At 43.9% G+C, this 18,432-nt stretch overlaps 1 protein-coding gene across 1 annotated transcript in view; it reads right to left on the reverse strand.

The window, feature by feature from the left end:
- Window positions 1–18,432, reverse strand: part of Kiaa1549 (KIAA1549 ortholog) — a 60,529-nt gene that overhangs the window by 30,559 nt on the left and 11,538 nt on the right. Inside the window, 6 exon segments of the mRNA XM_090332246.1 lie at window positions 7,233–7,417; window positions 10,408–10,438; window positions 10,440–10,586; window positions 13,497–13,645; window positions 16,183–16,242; window positions 18,226–18,409. Coding sequence (XP_090188372.1) covers window positions 7,233–7,417; window positions 10,408–10,438; window positions 10,440–10,586; window positions 13,497–13,645; window positions 16,183–16,242; window positions 18,226–18,409 — 756 coding nt within the window.

The following is an 18,432-nucleotide window of genomic DNA, read 5'->3' on the forward strand; positions in this document are numbered from 1 at the left end:
TTTCTTGACAGGCACTTGTCAAGTAGATTCTTTTGTGTGTGTGCACCAGAACTGGAGCTTAAACTCGGTGCCTGGGTGCTGTCTCAGCTTTTTCATGCAAAGTTAGCCCTCTACCACTTGAGCCACAGCTCCACTTCTGGCTTTTTGGCTGTTAACTGCAGATACAGACATTCCTGCACAGGCTGGTTTCAAAACACAATCTGAAATCTCGGTGTCTTTTCTGAGTTTGTTAGGATTACAGGTGGGAGTGTCCAGAACCTGGCCAAGGAAGTATTTTTTTAAGACAGAAGCTGCAAATTGGACACCGATGCTCAATTTTACAAGGTTGCTTTGCTCCAGCTACAATTCCCTTTTATCTTCCTAAACAAATGCCTCCAGTGAAAGAGTAACAGATACAACAGCCATCTTATCTACGATCACTGCCATTTTTTTTTTTATTTTTGCCAGTGGTGGGGATTGAACTCAGGGCCTGAACACTGTCCTTGGGCTTTCTCAAGGCTAGAACACTACTCACTTGAGCCACGGCACCATTTCCAGCTTTTTTCTATGTATGTGGTACCGAGGAATTGAACCCTGGTCTTTGTGCATGCTAGGCAAGCACTCTTACCACTAGGCCAAACTCCCGGCCATAACTAAGATCACTATCATTGAATAAATCTTTCTAACACTCTTTTTGGGGATATTTCCCAGTAAGAAAGTACATGCCTTCCATCCTGGGAGCAACCATCTCTTTTACATGTTAGTAGGTTTGCTTTACCTACATCGAGAGAGGAACTGTGAACCAGCCACTGAAACCAAAGGTCTCGAAAGGGACTCCGACAAACAACGTACACACAGCACCCTGCTTCTACCGAGCTGGCCACACACCACCTGCCCCTGAGAATCTGTCAACACCTTTATAAGAAAAAGCAGAGTAGGCAGGCTCCAGTATTTCATATCTGTCATTCTAGCTACCCAGGAGGCTGAGATCTAAGACATGAAGTTCCAAGTCAGTCCAGGCAGACAAATCAGACAGACTCTTATCTCCACTTAACCACCAAAAAGCCAGAAGTGCACTCATAGAGCAAGTGGAAAAACAATGGTCTTAAGTGAGGAAGCCAATCAAGAATATGAGACCTTGAGTTTGAGCCCTAGTACAGGTACACTCTCATTGCTGTTGGCTGGTAAAAACACGAGGCAATGAACATAAACAGCTGGCATCAGATATAGTTCCAGCGATAAAGTCAGATAGGATAGTTTGTTAGCACCAGGGTGTGACACATGGTTAGCCTACAATAAATATCCCATGACTTGAGGGAACATAGAAACATCAGCTAGAGGACATGGTGCTATGGCTCAAGCGTAGAGCACTTGCCCAGGCCCTGAGTTCAGGCACCAAGACTGGCCAAAAGAAAAGAGAAAAAGATGAGCTAAAGCAACTGGATTTTATGAGGTACCAAGGTTTGATGTTCATAACTGAAATACACAAGCTGCTAGATTATTGTTGATTCCAAAGAGCACCTTCAAATATGTCTATCAGAGCCTGTTGTCTCACAGGCTAAAATCGGCACCTTCTACAAACAGCAACAGAAGTCGTGTACATACACAAGGAAGAAATTAAAGAATTTCCCCCACTTAAAGAATTAATTATTCAAAACAACCCTGATGCCACCTTATCCCGATCATAATGGCCAATATTCTGAATTCAGACGACAACAAATGTGGAGAAAGAAGAACCCCACTGCACTGCTGGTGGGAATATAAACTAGTACAACCACTCTGGAAGACGGTTTGGAGGTTCCTCAAAAAATGAAAAATAAGCTGGGTATAGCAGCTCACACCTGTATTCCTAGCTACTCAGGAGGCTGAGAAGATCTCAGCCTGGGCACTAAAGTCCATGAGACGCTTATCTCCAATTAACCACCAGAAAACTAGAAGTGGGGCTATGGCTCATGGGTAGGGTGCTAGCCTTGAGCTGAAGAGCTCAAGAACAGTGCCCAGGTCCAGAGTTCAAGCCCCATGACCAACAGAAAAAAAAATAGCAATAGAAACACCTCAGATGCCCTACTACAGATGAATGGATACAAAAAATGTGGTACATATATACAATGGAGTTCCACATAGCCACCGGACAAGATAAAATAATGGCATTTTCTGGGAAGTGGATGAAACTAGAGCAAAGGAACAAAAGACGCACGGTCTCCTGGATATGTGAAAATTAGATCCAAACAGTACAAGAGCAAGGACTCAATTCTGAGGTACTGCAGGTCACTGACATGAAATTGGGGATATACATATATCTATATAGACATATACTCCTATGATGGGATATATATTCTATAGACATTGATATATAGATTGATACATACCTGTGACATACAAAGACAGCCTAATTTTAATTATGTTCTTAAATTTATGTGCCAGTGATTGCATATTGACTCCTTTCTTGAATACGTGTTTGTTAAACTTGACATTTGAAATACGATGTAAAATATCAGTGTTAATAAAATCTTTTAGCTCAAAAAAAGAATTCATTTATTCATTTTGTTTACTTTCTGAAGCATGACAGCTCGTTTTTCCATTTTTTTTTTTTTTACAAAATATGGAATTGGGTCTGGCTGGTATTATACCCAGCCTCACTAGTCTCCAATCCATATTTTATTTACTTTATGTTTTTGTGCCTTAGCTTTTTCACGTAAGGTAAGCACTCTATCACGTTAGCCATATCTCCACTTTTTTTTTTTTAATAGGAGGGTGTGGTGAGAGACATGAATCTCATAAATTTTCCTGCCTGGGCTGGCTTCAATCTGCAATCCTGAGATCTCAGCTTCCTGAGCAGCTAGGATTACAGGAGTGAGCCACTTGCTCCCAGCTGTGATTGTGCGTGTGTGTGTGTGTGTGTGTGATCCATTCAAGGCCAGGGCACTGCCCCTTAGCTTTTTTACTCATGATTAGCGCTCTATTCCTTAAGCACAGTTCCACTTTCAGCTTTTTGTTGGTCAACTAGATATAAGAGTCTCATGGACTTTCAAAACTTCCTAAGTTGGCTACTTCTGTGAGCCTCAGATCTCAGCTTCCTGAGTATCTAGGATTTTATAGGCATGCACCACTGACACTTAGCTTAATCAGTATGTCATGGAAGAGGAATCAGGATTAATTAAAGTCTTCAATATTCATATTAAGGCCTAGTTATTTCTGAAGGAGAACTTCTTTTATTCTTCCTGTCTTTAATATATCCCAGAGGGGACAGGCCACAATGTCTGCATGTCATAAATTATGTCACTGACGAGTGAGGGACGCCTAACCAAGCAACAAGAAAGATTAAAGCTGGCAGATTTTCAAACACATGTTTGAGAAATGTGACAAGGGCCACAGGGCACAGGGCACAGGGCAGCCCCAGGGTTCAAGCTAGCCTGACCCCGAGGAGGGGCATGGAGACAATGGAAACCTCACAGCACATCCCACAAGTGTCCATGTAAAAAACTGCAATCGCACAGCACAGTGGCTCACACCTATAATCCTAGCTACTCGGGAGGCTGAGATCTGAGGATCATGGTTCAAAGCCAGCCCAGGCAGGAAAAGTCCATCAGATCCTTATCTCCAATTAACCACCAGAAAACCAGAAGAGGTGCTGCTGCTCAAATGGCAGAACAATAGCCTTGAGCTGAAGAGCTCAGGGACAGTACCCAGGCCCAGAGTGAGAGAGAGAGGGAGAGAGAGAGGGAGAGAGAGAGAGAGAGAGAGAGAGAGAGAGAGAGAGAGAGAGAGAGAGAGAGAGAGAGAGAGAGAGAGAGAGAGAGAGAGAGAGAGATTACAATCATACGGAGCATGTCATTGTGAACATTTGCTACTTGATGGCGGTCATTTGTAAAATAAAAAACAACCCATAACCACCATGCTGCGCCCATTTAGAAAGTGACCAAGCCAAGTGACAGCCATGGCTGGGCTTGTCTTGAGCCTCATGGCTTGGGACTCCGTGGTCCTGGAAGCTAGGGGACATGCACCAACACCCTCTCACCCACAGCAGGAAAGTCCATAACACTAACCACCAAAAAGCCAGAAATGGAGGTATGGCTCAAGTGGTAGAGTGCCAAGCCCTGAGTTCAAGCCCCAGGAAAAGCACAAAAAAAAAAAAACCCAAAGTAAAAAGAAGCCCATTATTGATGGCCACATCTGGACTGCAGAAATACTGCAGAAATAAAAGTGAGGCAGGGGGGAAAACCAAGATGGGTGGGGGGGGGTTGGGGGGGAGGGTAATGGGTACCAAGACATGTGAAAGGGTATCAATGTATGTGAATTAATGCACCTTCTATCTGGCAAATATCATGTAACCCTTTTATTAATTACAATAAAAAATTTAAAAAAAGTGAGGCAAAGAGAAAGCTTGGGGCATTCCTATTTTCAACCCAAGAGACACAGATAGTACAATTTTCCAGCAGCCTATATGTCAAGAAATATGGGCACAAAAGACCTCAACATGTAACCACCTACACTGCTTAAGTCTCCCCGTAAAGATCTTCTTTAATCAGGATAAAAACATTTCCCTACCTAGTATTCAGCTTATTGCAATGAAATTCACACCATGAACCATGCAGTACTCGAGGCGTTTTGTTCCATGCTATTGACTAGTATAACAATAACAACAAAACCTTAGCAGACTATGTAAATAATAAATGAAGGTGGCTAGTAAATATAGGAGCGAATAAATCCTTCTAATATATTTGATAAGCCATGAGCAGGCAAGCTTGTCAAGATTTATTCCTTTTTTAGTTAATTCAGGAAAAGAAAGAGAATATGCTGCATTCATCTATTCATCTATTACAGAAATAATATTAACTATAAGAACATATTTTGTGACATATTTTGTGTTCCTCTGCTGAATTTGTGTGTGCGTTGGTACTGGGGCTTGAACTCAAGGTCTCATGCTCTGAAATGGCTTTTTTTCTTTAAAAAAATTTCTATCTCAGGGGCCAGGAGTTTGGCCTAGTGGTAGAGTGCTTGCCTAGCATGCACGAAGACCCAGGATCCTTTCCTCGGTACCACATACATAGAAAAAAAAAGCTGGAAGTGGTGCTGAGGCTCAAGTGGTAGAGCTCTAACCTTGAGAAAGTCCAAGGACAGTGCTCAGGCCCTGAGCTCAAGTTCAGGACTGGCAATAATAATAATAATAATAATAATAATAAATAAAAAATTTCTCTCTCTCCCTCTCCCCTTCCCTCTCTCTCCCCCTCCCTCTCTCCCCTCCCTCCCCCTCTCCAATCCTACCAGTCCTAGAGCTTGAATTTAAGACCTGGGTGCTGATCCTGAGCTTTTTTCCTCAAGGCTAATGCCCCACCCTTTGTGCCGTATCTCTACTTTCAGCTTATTGATGTTTAACCTGAGATAGAAGAATCCGGTGAACTTTCCTGTCCCAGTTGAATTTGAACAATGCTCAGATCCTGACTAGTGAGAATTATGGTATAAGCCACTAGGCCCCAGCTTCGCTTGGCTTTTTTGCTCAAGGTTGATGCTGTACCACTTGAGACATAGCTTCACTTCGGGCCTTTTTGCTAGTTAATTGGTGATGAACCTTATAGACTTTTCTGCCCAGGCTGGCTTCAACACAATCCTCAGATCTCAACCTCTTGAACAGGTAAGATTACAAGCATGAGCCACCAATACCCCACCAGAATTGTATTTTTTTTTAATTTTTTAATTTGTTATTTTGGGGGTAATGTATAGAGGGGTTACAGTTACATTTGCCAGGCAGTAGGTGCATTACTTCTCACACATTGATACCCCTTCTCATGATTTTGTCCCCATTTCTCTCCCCCCAGAATTGTTTCATACTAAGATAATCAAGATAAAATCAGAAGACGACTAGAATAATCCTTTATTCTTTGCTCTCTTTAGTCTTTTGCTTATCAAACTTTCTAAGTAGAATGAGTTCTTCGAATCTGAAAGCTCCACAGAGGTGTGTGTTAATTAAATACTGCAGAATGACTACTGCCATGCTCTGTTCCCCTGGTAACCGCACTGACTCAGATGCATGCTGGGACAAACATCTGTCACCCTGAGCTCTTCTCCGGGGCTCTGCTTGGGTTTGCTCATACCAGATGAGCTAGCTGTTGACCTGAAGTCAATTTCTTTGCTGTGAAACCTGATGTGACAGTTAAATATTATGAAAAGTGTTGAAATATGCATGTGAAAAGAGAATCATTAATCCTTTAATAAATTAAGTGGAATGTTTTGGAAATACCCACCCCCCCAAAAAAAAACAGGCCAATAAAGCAAAATTAGGTAAAAAAAATAACTGCAGTGAGGCGGTGGGGTGGGGTAGAGTGGAATGGGGTGGGGTGGGGTGGAAGAAGGTATGAAGAAAGCACTAGAAAACCCTGCCGGAGATTACTTTGCTCTTCTCAAAAGAGAACCTCATTGGAAATTGTGGCGCATATATATATATATATATAGTGTTTATTTCAAGAAAAATGACACAGTGCCTCTTAGGAGCTCTAACACTTAAAAACCATGAAAGACTGGCTAATAAATATCCTTTACATATCTGATGGTAAAATGGTTCAAGTATGCATTACCAATTTTTAATGAGTAAATGACATTGATCAAGTAGAAAAGTGGGCTTTCAACATGGTACCCAGAAAGAAAAGAACTATGTCGACAGCTAAATCCTAGCTGCTCAGCATGCTGAGAATCACAGTTCAAAGCCAGCCCAGGCAGGAAAATCCATGAGACTCTTATTTTCAATTAACCACCAAAAAAGCCAGAAGATTTACGACTCAAGTGGTTAAGCACTAGCCTTACACCAAAAAAGCTTGGGGATGGCACTCAGCACTCAGGCCCTGAGTTCAAGCCCCAGGATCAGTGTACACACCACACACATACACACAACCTGTCTGGCAGAGATGAAAATATGGACATACAGACTGGAGTGTGAAACAGATCAGAATTAAAACATTGGTGGCTAGGATCTTCAAGAGTAATATCACAGTAGATCCCACAACCAGTCCTGGGGCTTTGAACTCAGGACCTGGGCACTGTCCCTGAGCTTCTTTTGCTCAAGGCTTAGCACTCTACCACTTGAGCAACAGCACCACTTCGGGCTTTTTGTGTATGTGGTATTGAAGAATAGAGCCCCGGGCTTTGTGCCTGTTCGGCAAGCACTCTACCCCTGAGCCACATTCCCATCCCCCTCCCTCCCTGAGTGTCAAGTGCTTAGACTCGCAGCTGCCTGCGTAGACCAGGCGGCCAGCACTCACCTTCTGCCTCTGCTGAATGTTGGCCACAGTGTCAGGCTGAAAGTCCAGCTTGTCCGTGCGGCAGAGTTTCCAGTAGAGGATGACCACGATCACCACGACCACAAGCACCGGGATGACCACGCCCACGACGACCCACACATTGTTGTTCTGCGACTCTGGCGAAGGCCTCTTCACCCGGTCCACGGCTGCAGATGAGCACGCAAGGTCGCTCAGCAATGCGTCTGAATGCACACATTTCCTGGACTAAAGGTGCCCCCTTCTATGAGACAGCCAGAAGGCCTCTGTGGTTCAGTTTAAGACAGGACCACGAGTCATAACCTCTCTCGACAGGAAATGTGGTCAGGCAACATGGAATATCACAAGGGGAACATGACTATGCACACGTGATGTCTCTAAGGCAGGTGACCACTTTCCTGTCAAAGCTAGGTTGATTCTACAAAACTCAGTTGATTCTAAAGTTTTGGGCTTCTAGTTTATTCCGCTAATCTGCTCCTAAATTCTTACTGCAGGGCATTTGCATATCAAAAATAGGACAAACTGGCTGGCACCAATGACTCATCCCTATAATCCTGAGAGTCGAGGGTCAAAGGCAGCCCAGACAAATCCAAGAGACTCTTATCTTCAACTAACCAGCAAAAAGCCAAAAGTAGAGGTATGGCTCAAGTGGTAGAGTACTAGCTTTGAGCAAAAAAAGCTTTAAGTAAAAACAGGGGGTTCTGCATTCAAGCTCCAATACTAGCACATGTGCATGCGCACACCCACACACCCACACAAAAGAGTGGGGGGATTTTATCTTACATATATTTTACAAAAAAAAATGTTTCATTTTTGAGTCTTTTGAGAGTGTCTCCCTTTGTAGCTCAGGCTGGCCTTGAATCTGAAGTACCAGGTTGAGGGTCTCTGCATCACCACATCCAGCCATAACTATTTTCTGTAATGATAAAAATAATCCATATGGCTGGGAGTCTGGCCTAGGGTTAGAGTGCTTGCCTAGCATGCACAAAGACCCAGGATCAATTCCTCAGTACCACATACATAGAAAAAGGCAGAAGTGGTGCTGTGTCTCAAGTGATAGAGTGCTAAGCCTTGAGAAAGCCCAAGGACAGTGCTCAGGCCCTGACTTCAAGTCCCAGGACTGGCAAAAAAATAAATAAAGACAATCCATAGGTCCTATTAATAAACACAGGAGCTTCACTGTATTTTTCTTATACATGGCTTATGAACAGACTTATTTCTTACTTGTGACTCTTTCTAGATCCTAAAAATGTGAGGTGGTTTTTTTTTTATGGTTTCAGACAACTTTTATTTTAAGAAGGCAAACAGGGCAAAGGACTGATCTGGAGTCATAGAAAGGGCAGACAGAAGTGAGGGCCGGGCCAGGTGAGGGAGGGCGAGGGTGGGGGGGTGGAGAAAATGGGGTCATGGAAATCTTCAGTACTGCAGCAGGACCAGCTGCCCTCCTCAGCCGGCGTGAGGCATTTATTATTATTAATGAGGTATTTATTCTTTTATTAAAAGTTTTTTTAATTTTTATTTGGAGAATCAGACATCATTTTTTAAAGTTACTTTTCATTATCCTCTTCTGAGTGTATGTAGTCTTGGAGCTCAGTATTATCCCTTAGCTCATTTGCTCAAGACTACAGCTCTACTACTTAAGCCACAGCTCCACTTCTAGCTTTTTGGTGCTGAGTTGGAGATTAAGAGTCCCAAGGACTTTCCTGCTCAGGTTGGCTTTGCTCTACAATCCTCGTATCTCGGCCTCCTGAGTAGCTAGGGTTAGAGGCTATCCCACTGGAGCCCAGCTAAAGCTGTTGCTTTTTGTAAACACGGATTGGTCTCTTCCATGTTCTCCATAAAAACAATTTCAGTATTCTTAAATGCTGGCACGTTTTCTTATCCCTTGACTTTGGGGAGCAAATTTCACCTTCTTAGAAGGAACACTTTGGGTTACAGAGAAAAAGCATTCACACTGAAACAGCAGGCAGATTCATTAAGGCAAATGTAGAGGAATATGCTCTCCCATGCCTCTTACTCTTCTTCATATTAAATATGTACCCACAAATCTGACTATTGAAAAAGAGGCATTCAGACTAGCCTTTGCTAGGCAGGAAGGGACCAAGTACTTTCCAACAACAATAAAGAAGTAGCAAAAACGCCTCTTTCTAACTTGTGCTGGGGGGTGAGGATAGGGTAAGGGAGAAACAGGATTGGAGAAGGTCAGGATCAAGGACGTCTTTGTGTTGAAAAGACCCTGAAGGAAGCCAATAAACCCACAGTGTACCTGCCAACTTCCTGAGTGACTCAAGGTCCCCCTCAATGCGCAGAATATGACATACAAGATTCCAAACTAAAGACCAGAATAAGCACATTCTTTTACCTACAACAACTTATTTTTTAAGTGTCAAAGAGAGCAGGAATAAGGAAACGAGTACTAACGTTGACATAAGGTACTATAACCTTATACCCCATGAATATGACTGCTAGGGAAGGAAAAAGAATAGTCTCAACTACAAGTAATGGAAATCCATTTGAAATCTCAGCAAACTTAACTGGTTCCCTAGATAAGTATCACTTTATAATAAAGCTTTATTTTCTACTTTTTTTCTTTCTTCTTTTTTTTTTTTTTTTTTGCCAGTCCTGGGCTTGAGCTCAGGGCCTGAGCACTGTCCTTGGACTTTTCTCAAGGCTAGAGCTCTACCACTTGAGCCTCAGCACTACTTCCAGCTTTCTTCTACATATGTGGTACCAAGGAATCGAACCCAGGTCTTCATGCATGCTAGGCAAGTACTTTAACCACTAGGCCAAACTCCCGGCCCTACTTTTTCTTTTATGCCAGTACTGGGGCTTGAACTTAGGACCTCACATTCTTGTTTGGCTTTTTGACTCCTGGCTCGTGCTTCACCACTGGAGCCACAGCTGCACTTCTAGCTTTTTGGTGGCTAACTGGGGATAAGAGTTTTGTAGACGTTTTTGCCTGGGCTGTCTTAGAACCCTGATCCTAGATCTCAGCCTCCTAAGTAGCTAGCATTACAGGTGTGAGCCACCAGCACCTGGCTATAATTAGGGTTTAAGACATGAGTTTACCATACACACATCAGAAGGCTGGAAACTCAGAGCCCTCTGTCCTCACTCACTGCCTCTGGACCCCAGCACACAGCCCAGACGACACACTTACGCTGGGCAATTGCGCCTTGAATTCGGTACCCCCAGGATAATGGCTGCTCTCTGAAGGTCTATCTTGTTGATCAGATCTGAAGACCTGACTGCACTGAGTCTCTCTCCATCTTGATCCTCCACAAAGTAGATGAGCTGCACTGGGTTGTCATCTCCCTCCAGCCGGGACACGTTCACCACCTGAGAGGTAGCAGAAATCATTAACATCAGACACTCCTGTGTGCCTCTGGATGTGTTCCAGTCCTCAGAATAACTCCTTCCACCATCCAGGGCCCCACAACCACCATGGTGGCACTCCACTGATTGGAAGGACAATCAAAAAGGAAGTTCCTCTGTGTAGAATAACAATGGTGTCTTGTCTAGGCCAACGTCTTCTCCAGACAATGGGGCCCATAGGATATACAGAACACAGCGATGGCAACTGTGAACCAATATGAGAGGTTCTACCTCATCTCCTCCTGAACCGGTTAGCAGTTCCTCTTTTCAACCTCAGCCCTATCAACAAAGCTTTAAAAGAAATTCTTACTTGATAACTGGACACAGGGATAAGAATTCCAAAAGTCGGGTTATGAGTATAGTGCTTCTTGGTCAATGGCACCCTATCCTTCATTCTCCCCCACTTTATCCCTCCCATCCCTACACTCAGTGCATGTTTACATAATGTACATGGAATATAATGACTGCATTTGCTCTCCCCTTCCTCCCTCCACCCCCTAAAACATGTGACCATTCTTTGACATGGAGAGCACTGGCCTCTAGCCAACAGATGCCAGTAGCGACGGCCTCCTCTGAGCTACCTAATGTGACAAAGTCTCCAGACACCAGCTTGTGCTCACCACTGAAAAACCACTGGACTAGGGTTAAAAACCTCACAGAATTCTCTGGCTGGGAATGAGTATTTGTTTAGCATGCAGGAAGCCCTGGGTTCAATTCCTCAGTATCACATCAACAGAAAAAGCAGGAAGTGGCTCTGTGGCTCAAATGGTAGAGTGCTAGCCTTGAGCAAAAGCAGCTCAGGGACAGTGCTCTGGCCCTGAGTTCAAGCCCCAGTACATACACACACATACACACACACACACACACACACACACACACACACACACAAACTAGTCGCATAAAATTCCAATATATGAACATATACTATTTATCCATCCCTTAATCACTGAACATTAGAGTTGGTTCAGTGTTTTCCTGTTTACAAATTAAGTTTGAGTGAGGAGACTTGCACTGTGGTTCATTTCTAAGTCCTTGTTTGGCACTCCAAGGGATAATAATGTTATCTGGCACATGACATCACTACCTGGCTGGCTTGGTTAAGACTCACAAGTGTGGCATTCCTACCTCAGGGAGCTTGCACACCCAATTTAACAGCTCATTACACAGTTTTATGGTGCTCTATAATTCTTTTATATGCATACGTCAACCCATACTCAATCCCTGAGCTCTCGGAAGCCACCAGTTGTGGAATAAGAAAAAGCTGTTAGAAGTTATTTTCACACTTGGTCTTGGTTTAATGCTTATTTTTCAAGGATTATGCTGAATTCATTAGCTTGTAAATTACTATTAGTTTTCAATGTCTCCATCATTTCAGCATCTGGAAATGGAACCATTTTAGAAACCTAAAAAACTACATTTGAGTTGAGCACCGGTGGCTCACGTCTGTAATCCTAGCTCCTCAGGAGGCTGAGATCTGAAGATCACGGTCCAAAACCAGCCAGGACACTAAAGTCCATGAGACTCTTATCTCCAATTAACCACCAGAAAACCAGAAGTGGCGCTGTTGCTCAAGTGGTAAAGCACTAGCCTTGAGCTGAAGAGCTCAGGGACAACACCTAGGTCCAGAGTTCAAGTCCCACAACCAAAAAAAAAAAAAAATAGCAAGTTAGTTTCTTTCTTCTCCCTCTTAAAAGAATCTTCTAGATGACTGATTCAGTTCTATGATGCCATCAATGACATTTGCCATTCCATAAATTTGGCTAGACTTTTAGTCATGAAAAAAGAAAAGAAAAAGAAAACAGGGCCGGGACTTTGGCCTGGTGGTAGAGTGCTTGCCCAGCATGCACGAAGACCCAGGTTTAATTCCTTGATACCACATATTTAGAAAAAAAGCCTGAAGTGGTGTTGAGGTTCAAGTGTTAGAGCTCTAGCCTTGAGAAAAGTCCAAGGACAGTGCTCAGGCCCTGAGCTCAAGCCCAGGACTACTGGCAAAAATAAATAAATAAATATTGTTTAAAAAACAAAAAAACCTAGCACTGTGAGCACAGAGTGCCATACATGAAGCCCTGGGTTTGATTCCTCTGTACCACATACTCAGAAAAAGTCAGAAGTTGTATTGTGGCCCAAGGACAGTATCCAGGCCCTGAGTTCAAGCCCCAGGACTGGCCCCCCCAATCACCCCCCCCCAAAAAAAAAATCTTGTTTTTGAAAACTAAAATCCAGGCACAGCTGCTCTAGTTTATAATCCCAGCTACGTGGTAGCTCAGAGGATGGTGTTCTGAGGAGAGCCAGCCCAAAGGTGAAGTCTCAATCTGAAAAACAAACTACTACAAAAAAGGCTCAGGGACCAGCATGGACACTTAAGTCCAAGAGACTCTTATCTCCAATTAACCACTAGAAAACCAGAAGTGGGGCTGTGGCTCAAGGGGTAGGGTGGTAACCTTGAGCTAAAGAACTCAGGGACAACCCTCAGACCCAGAGTTCAAGCCCCACAACCCCCACCCCCCCCAAAAAAAAAGTTCAAGGTATGCTTACATAATGGAACACTTGCCTGGCAAGCATAAGGCCAAGTTCAATTTCTAGCACAGCAAAAAGAAAAGTAAACAGGAAGAGGTCACATGACTACCCAGGCTCACACAGCCCCCATGCTGACGGTGTGCTGCTCTCCATGGTCTAGTTTCAGGCCATCCACTTACTACTAGACTCTGTCAATATTTGTCTGGCCTCCAGCTGACCTGCGATGCTGCCACAGTCATTGCAACATAACCTGGCGATGGGTCCACGTTAGCATTTCCACCTGGCATTCCCGTGTGCAAGACAAAGCCAGGTCGTGAAGGGGCTCTCTCCGGCTCTCCTTTCCCTCCCTGGATGTACCTGCACCACGCTGTTCCCAGCGGCCACAGTGGCTCTCCTCCACACGCGCCTTCCGCTGGGCACCTCGCTAAGCAGCTGTGCCAGCTTGCGTTCCATCTCGGCCGGAAACACTTCGTTCTGGAGCTGCTTCTCCACTACACCCAGGAGGACTGCATTGAACGGGAAACACACGGTACCCCGAGTGAGTCAGAGGGGAAGTGCACAAGTATGCATGTGCATGTGTGTGTGAAAGTCATATGAAATCACCATCAAATGCCAATTCCTAGAAAGGAGATGTAAAAGGGGATACTTGATTCATTCCTGTAACCCTAGCTATTCACGAGGCTGAGATCTGAAGACTGAGGTTCAAAATCAGACCGAGAAGATAAATTCTAGGCACTCATCTCCAATTAGCCAGCAAAAAGCCAGAAGTAAAGATGTAACTCAAAAATAGTAGAGCATCAGCTTTGTATGTAAAAGCCAAGCAAGAACTCAAGGCCTAGCCAGACACTGGTGGCTTCTGCTTATAATGCTAGCTACTCAGGAGGCTGAGATCTGAGGATCATGACTCAAAGCTACATAGAACTCTTATCTCCAATTAATCAACAAAAAGCCAGAAGTGGAACTCAAATGATAGAGGACCATCTTTAAATACAAGGGCTCAGGGACAGCACCCAAATTCTGAATTCAAGTCCTCATACCAGCACCAAAAATAAGGTGCGGAGGTAGGGGGATATATTAAAAGATATTAGGAGGAAATATTAAAAGTGGACCAAACAATTGGCTGGGAATTGGTGAGGGAATTGGCACTCTAGAGTCTTAGCTCCAGCTATAAAGAAGAGGTCAAAAGTCCCTGAAACTCAGCCATGAATGAGCTGAATGAGACAGCGAACATCCAGACAAGACAAAACGTTCTGCCTAGCAGTGCTTATCTCAAAACTTATGAAAATAGCAGAAGTTGTCTTAAGTATTGGATTCATCTGGGGCTGGGAATGTGGCTTAGTGGTAGAGTGCTTGCTTAACATGCATGAAGCCCTGGATTCAATCCCTCAATATCACATTAAGCAGAAAAAGCCAGAAGTGACTTTGTGGCTCAACTGATAGAATGCTAGACTTGGGGCAAAAGAAGCTCAGGGACAGCACCCAGGCCCTGAGTTCAAGCTCCAGGACTGGCAAAAAAAAAAAAAAAAAAAAAAGTGGATTCATCTACTAACTGCCTGTCTGCTCTTATCTGCATTAGACAAGATTATCTAGACAGACAATCCGTTTATCAGCAGGGTCCAGAGCTGGTTTCAATCCTTGCAACCTTGGCCAAGTCACTTAATCACCTTGAAAGCAAGAACCTGGGGTTGGGGCCTAGGGGCCATGAAAAGAATTGAACCCTTCCATGGAATGCTGTACATTTATAAGAACCTCCAGGGCCTGAGAAGCCTAGAAATGATGACTATAGCTCTTTCGTGGTGACTGGTGGCTGAGCTGGGTATAGCTGCAAGTAGGGGGCTATTTGGATTAGGTTAGAAAGTCTTTCTTAGCCAGACATCTGTGGCTCATGCCTATAATCCAGCTACTCAAGAATACGAGAACTGAGGATCACAGTTCCAAGTCAGTGGGGGGGGGGAAGGGGAGTCCTTTGAGACTTTATCTCTAATTAACCATCAAAAAAGGGAACTGGAGGCATGGTTCAAGTGGTAGAGCATCACTATGGTGGGAAAAAGTCAAGCAAGAATGCCAGGAGTGTGGCCTAGTAGTAGAGTGCTCGCCTAGCACGCCCACAAAGCTCTGGGATGGATTCCTCAGTACCACACACCCAGAAAAAGCCAGAAGTGGTGCTGTGGCTCAAGTGACAGAGCGCTAGCCTTGAGCAAAAAGTGTCCAGGGACACTGAGTTCAAGCCTCAGGACTGGCAAAAACAAACAAACAAACAAATAACAACAGCAACAAAAAGAATGCCAGGCCCTGAGTTCAACAGGCACCAAAAAATAAAAATAAAAAAGCCTTTTTATTTTGCAGTATTCTGGGGGACAGGGGGGAGAACCTCCATTTGTCAGGTCAGCCCAACATCCTGCAGCTAACTGTCCATGGGAGAGTCCTCCTTGTATTACACAAGTCCATCACAACTGCCTAAGGGGAGGAGGAAAAGGAAAAAGGCCAAACTCTTCACCCTGAAGACACCGAGGAGAGAGCCTTGTCTGTTTCAAACACACCAGTCTTCAGCTGAAGGGAGGAGAGAAAAGGAGGGGTAGGGGCAACTGAAAGAAACTGCCCAGGGCCATTCAGTCTTCTGAGTGGCCTTTACTTTTCCCTTTGTTAAATAAAGTCTTTATTACCTTACTATATACTGTAATGCCCACTCCATTCCTGGCCACCTCATTTGTCCTAATATTATACCACCCAAAATCACATTTAAGGAAAATGTTATCCAACCCCTCTCCCCACCCACTCCTGATTCATTAGACTCTGCCCTAGACTTGAAAGAAGAATTCTAAAGAAGGTCAGTCTTTTTTTTTTTTTTTTTTTTTTTGGTGCCATAACTCAGTGGGACACATTCCCAAAGCCCAATTTTAATCCCTTTTTCATTCATTCTCTGCCAAGATTTTTAAAGTACATGTTGCCCTGAATTTAGGAAACAGGGAAGGTGTGTCCTCAATAGGCCTGCATAGATTTCGTATTCTTACAGTTCCCGAAACATTACTGAAGTTAAACATACCTGTTCTGACCCAAGAAGACTTCAATAACTGAGACAAGTTGAGCTGTGGGTACTGGAAAGCTACAAGAGAGTCAGGAAGGGAGAAAAGCCTGTAAGACACACATCTGCACGGCAGGGAACACTGGATAAACTACAATGTATTCTTAGTTTTAAGAAGCAAAAGGCTCCATGAGTATAACTACACAGACAGCAGTTGCTAAGGATGCTTGTGTCCAGGAAAAGAGCAGGTGGAGGGAAGAAAGGGCCCACTCAGCCTCATCATGGGTTCTGCTACCCAAAGAGATCATCCACTCCAAGTTCTCCCGCAAATGCCTGTGCTCTGAGCAAAGTGCTCACACGCTGCACTTTCAGAGCCCCGGGTTTTCTGGTCATTTCTAACTCTGGGTAAGTGACCTCAACTCCTACCTTGCCCCAGGACAGTCTTAGTGTGTGTCTGTACAGTCCTGGCGTTAAACACTGTATACAAATAAAAGTTGCTACACAAAACTAACATGTACTACCAGGCTTTACAGATTATTCTTCTCAACCAACAATGAAGTGAAAAATATTAAGGCCTATTAGGTCATATAGCAGTTCCATTTTGATAAATAATTTGCTTTTTTTTTTTTTGGCCTGACTTCAACTCCAGAACTATCTTTTAAAGTAAATGTTCCCCCATTCTATCTCCATTTGCACTGGGAACCCAATGGCCTAAGCCAGGAAGAAAGGGCTTGTTTTCATTTTGTTTGTTTGTTTGCTTTAGTTAGTACAGAGTAAAATCCACTCTTTTGGACATTCAGTATTAGGGAGTACGCTAAATATGTGAGTTCTAAAATCCACCACAATGAAGATACAGGACAATTCACAGTACCCAAGCACCCTTGGCCACCCTTCTGTAGGCAAACTTACCTCCCTGCTTATATTGACAGTCACAGATTTGTCCCCATATGTATGTTTTGTCTTTTCTAGAATTGGCATAGTGTGGGCGTGTGGTGTGTGGTATGTGTGCACATGCATGCATGCACATGTATATATCTGTGTGCACTGGTACTGGGGCTTAAACTTAGGGCCTGAGTGTTATCCCTATACTTTTTCTGCTCAGAGCAGACTTTGCTACCTGTACTGGCTTTGAACCACAATCCTCAGATCGCAGCCTCCTGAGTAGCTAAAATTATAGGCATGAGCCACCAGTATCTGGCTAGAATTGGTATTCTTTTAAACAATATCCTGTTTACCTCAAGAGAAAAAAAAAAAAAAACAGGAGCTAGTGTTGCAACTCTGTAATGGAGCTCTTGCCTAGAGTCACAAGACTCTTAGCATCTGCCGACCATAACACAAACAAGGCACAGAGTACATGGCAGGCTCTGGAGACCCACTCTGGCCCAAATGTTCCAGTTTGATATGATCTATGTTGGAGTTCCATCAAGTAGTTCCTCAAGAAAAAGGGGCCCAGGGAGACAACTTCCCATAATCAAATAAAGGCATCATACACTTGTCCAAATCCATAGAATGCCCACCAAGAGAGAGCACCCACATTAACTATGGACAATGGGCGGGGATGAGTGGCAGTGAGGGTTTACCAGCCACAACAGATGGCCCACTCCAGTGCTGGACGTTGAGATGGGGGTCCTATGGGGGTGGGGGAGTAGGAGAAAGGGGACCTCTCAGTACTCCAGGTTCTATTTGCTATAAACCTGAAATAGCTTTAAATAAAGACCTTCTATAAAGTTAGAAGAGGGCTGGCCACTGGTGGCTCCTGTTTACAATCCTAGTTACTGAGGACTGTGGTTCAAAGCCACCCCAGGAAGAAAAGTCTGTGAGACTCTTATCGCCAGTTATCCAACAAAAAGCCAGAAGTGGAGCTGTGGCTCAACTGGTAGAGCACTAGTCTGAGCAAAAAAAAAAAAGAAAAAGAAAAAGAAAAAGCTAAGGGGGAACATGAGGCCCTGAGTTCAAGCCCCAGTACCAACACACACACACAATTTAAAATGTTTTTAAAAAGAGACCCACCATCAAAAATACCCAGTGTCACCTCCCCAGTTCTTCCAGGGAGCTCATACTCACGCTCTGCAATCTGCAGCACAGGATACCCCAGGTAGAAGCTGAACTCCACCATACTCAGGTTCCTGAGCAGCTCGCTCACCTCTGACCCATTCAAAAATCCTTGTGTGCCTCTAACAGCAAAGATAATATTCACTGGGCCCCGCCGAGGAGCCATCCTCCAAGAACTGACAGTCACATTCAAGATCTGGATTAAAAAAAAAGTCAGAA

Source organism: Megascapheus bottae, chromosome 5 (assembly GCF_031878675.1).
Source record: "Megascapheus bottae isolate mThoBot1 chromosome 5, mThoBot2.hap1, whole genome shotgun sequence".
Classification (NCBI taxonomy): domain Eukaryota; kingdom Metazoa; phylum Chordata; class Mammalia; order Rodentia; family Geomyidae; genus Megascapheus; species Megascapheus bottae.